Source organism: Arachis hypogaea, chromosome 4 (genome assembly GCF_003086295.3).
Source record: "Arachis hypogaea cultivar Tifrunner chromosome 4, arahy.Tifrunner.gnm2.J5K5, whole genome shotgun sequence".
Classification (NCBI taxonomy): Eukaryota; Viridiplantae; Streptophyta; class Magnoliopsida; order Fabales; family Fabaceae; genus Arachis; species Arachis hypogaea.
Window position 1 is genome coordinate 17,915,451 of NC_092039.1, and position 2,871 is coordinate 17,918,321.

The 2,871-nt window shown below is 36.8% G+C and overlaps 1 protein-coding gene across 1 annotated transcript; it reads left to right on the top strand.

Moving 5' to 3' along the window:
* The first annotated feature begins 525 nt into the window (after positions 1-525).
* On the top strand, positions 526-2,303 carry LOC112796417 (uncharacterized). The gene has a single exon (XM_072235186.1). The coding sequence runs from the start codon at positions 700-702 to the stop codon at positions 1,843-1,845; it is 1,146 nt and encodes a 381-aa protein (XP_072091287.1). The 5' UTR covers positions 526-699; the 3' UTR covers positions 1,846-2,303.
* Positions 2,304-2,871: the final 568 nt, after the last annotated feature.

Below are 2,871 nucleotides of genomic sequence, written 5' to 3' on the forward strand. Positions count from 1 at the left end.
CTCACGATTTCATAAATAATATTTTTTTTTAAAATTAAAAAATTAAAATCGTGACTAACGATTTCTTATTTTTTTTGTCTTATTTGAAATCGTAATTCAGGAATTCTGTTAACTTTTTTTAATTTTTTGTCTTATTTAAAATCGTTACTCATGATTTCTTTTTATCCCATATTACTGCATTACACCAAAACATCATAATATTAATGAAAAACACTAATAATAACCCAATATAAAAAAAAATTAGCTTCAATACTAACTCACTTTTAATCAAAATTATTTTTATAAAATTAATTCTATACAAACCTCCATTTACAAATGGTATTCCAAGTTCGAGATGGATGTAGAGTTTTATTATGAGCAATGCTAGGGGCCAACAATTTTTGTGATTGTTAGTCATTAACTAGCCATCAATGATGATTTAATAGTATGAGATTATATATGCTAGCTAAAATTCAATAAAATTGCTGGGTTAGACTTTTCCTTTTATTATTTAATATAATAGTAGATACAATTCCCAAAGTGTTCCACTTGCACGTGCTCCTTGGAGTCCCCCCCCGCGGTTCCATCTCCCTCCCTCTCTAGTCTCTACTATACCGTCTATAGCCCCCTTTCACTCTTTCACATCATTTCTTCTTCTCCTTCTTCTTCTTCTTCTTCTTCTTCTTCTTCTTTTTTGCCTATATCTATATCTATCTATCTATGATCCACCACATGGAAGAAGAAGAAGCACCAAATAATCCCAAAACAGTCAAACTTGTTCCTGACTGCGGAATAATGCAACAATGCCCTCACCACCACAACCACGCCGGCGGTATCTGTGCTTTCTGCCTCCAAGACAAGCTTGGCAAGCTTCTCTCTTCTTCTTTCCCCGCTCCCATTCAACCCTCTTCTCCTCCTTCTTCTTCTTCTCCTTCTCCTTCTTCTCCCCCTCCTCCTCCTTCTTTTAGATCCAACAACACTCCTCCTCCTTCTTCTTCTTCTTCCCTCCCTACCAAGAAAACCGATCACTACACGCGCTCCCGCCTCCCTTTTCTTCTCGCAAACAAGACTTGTGCTAAGAAGAAACAACACTCCTCATCTTCTTCCACTTCTGCTCCTGCTGATGTCGTTTTGAAGCGCAGCAAGTCCACTGCAACTCCAAGGAGGGACACCAAGTTCTTCAACAACCATGATATACTCATTCAAGACTTCACTCCCAGAAAGAGAAACGGTTTCTGGTCCTTCCTCTATCTCTCTTCATCTTCTTCTTCCTCTTCCTCCAAGAAGCTTCATGCCAACAACAATGGCGCCACCCCAAGGGTCTCTGCAAGCATTTCCTCAGCTTCGGGCTTGACCATCACCAAGCCTACCACTACCACGGTTGCCGGCGGTTTGCAAGAAAGTAGCGACGGTTACGTTTCTGTTTGTTCTTCGTTTGAGCGAAAGGTTTCAAGATCCAGATCTGTTGGCTGTGGTAGCAGCAGAAGCTTCTCCGGTGACTTCTTTGACAGAATCTCAAACGGCTTCGGTGATTGCACTCTCAGAAGAGTCGAATCTCAGCGTGAAGGGAACCATAACAAGCATCACCACCATAATCAACAGTGCATGAAGGAGAGAGTCAAGTGTGGAGGAATATTCGGTGGCTTCATGATGATGCCTAACACTTCTTCTTCTTATTGGGTTTCTTCCGATCATGGAAGAGTTCGAAGTTGGAGTAGTTGGGCATTTGCTAGTCCCATGAGAGCTTTTACCAGCAGCAACAAAGCTTCTTCTAAGAACAAGAATGATAGAAAGAACAATAACAATGCATCATCATCATCACCAAACTTATCTGCTATTCCTTCATTGCTCACTGTTTCAACCTGAATCACAAGTATACACAATACTAATAACATTATTATGCTCTGTTAATTACTCTCTAGTATTGTGTTTATTATTATTATTATTATTATTACTGCAACAATACCCTTTTTAGTTTTAGCTTTACTTTTAATTTTCCTGCCACAGTTTTTTTTTTTTGGACAGTTGTTTATTTATATAGATATATTCAGGTGGTTGGATTTGGATTATGATTCATCATTTCAGGTACGGAGTACTCTACTCTCTCCCATTGCCATTCATTTATGACACTATTTGGAGAGAGATAGAAAGAGAAGGAACTTTATTATCTCAATGCATTGTTCAGTTCAATTTCGCTGTGTCATCATAGTCTGCTTCTTTTGGTTGTATTCTTTGTAGCTTTTTCATCTTGTAATTTCAGTACTCACAGTATGATGCTATGGTGTAAGATAATGATGTAATTTTTAAGTTATTATTGTAGACTATACTCTGTTCACATTTTCACATGCATACACATGTTTGGTTTGGTTGATGCAAACAAAACCAAGTAGGGGGAATCACACTAGCTAAGCCATGTTATTATGTGTCTATGCTATGTAAATTCAATTTAATCAATCATTAAGCTTATTCATGATATTATATTTATTATTTACACATGGTGGTTGTTATTTTTTCAGTGATAATGTGAATATCTCATTGTTTATATACAAAAATAAGGTTTGTTATTTTTTTTAGTAGTCAATATTCAATAGTCAAATTAGAGGAACATAGTTGGGGAATAGATAGAGTTAGAGTGGTCCCTCGTATGTTGCATTCACCAACACGATCTTGTTGTAATCAAAGTTTGTAGCATTTATTGTAGGCTTTTGTTTGCAAGTACATGACCACTTCCCACTAATATTTTAGTATTTTGATATCTCTCTCTCCAACGTTTATTGTCAGTAGACGAAGCAAAAGAACATGGCACCAACGGCTAAGTGTGATGATAATTTATTTAATCGAATGTTAGTGTAAATAAAGCTGTCATGTTGTGTTATACTAATGGTTATTGCT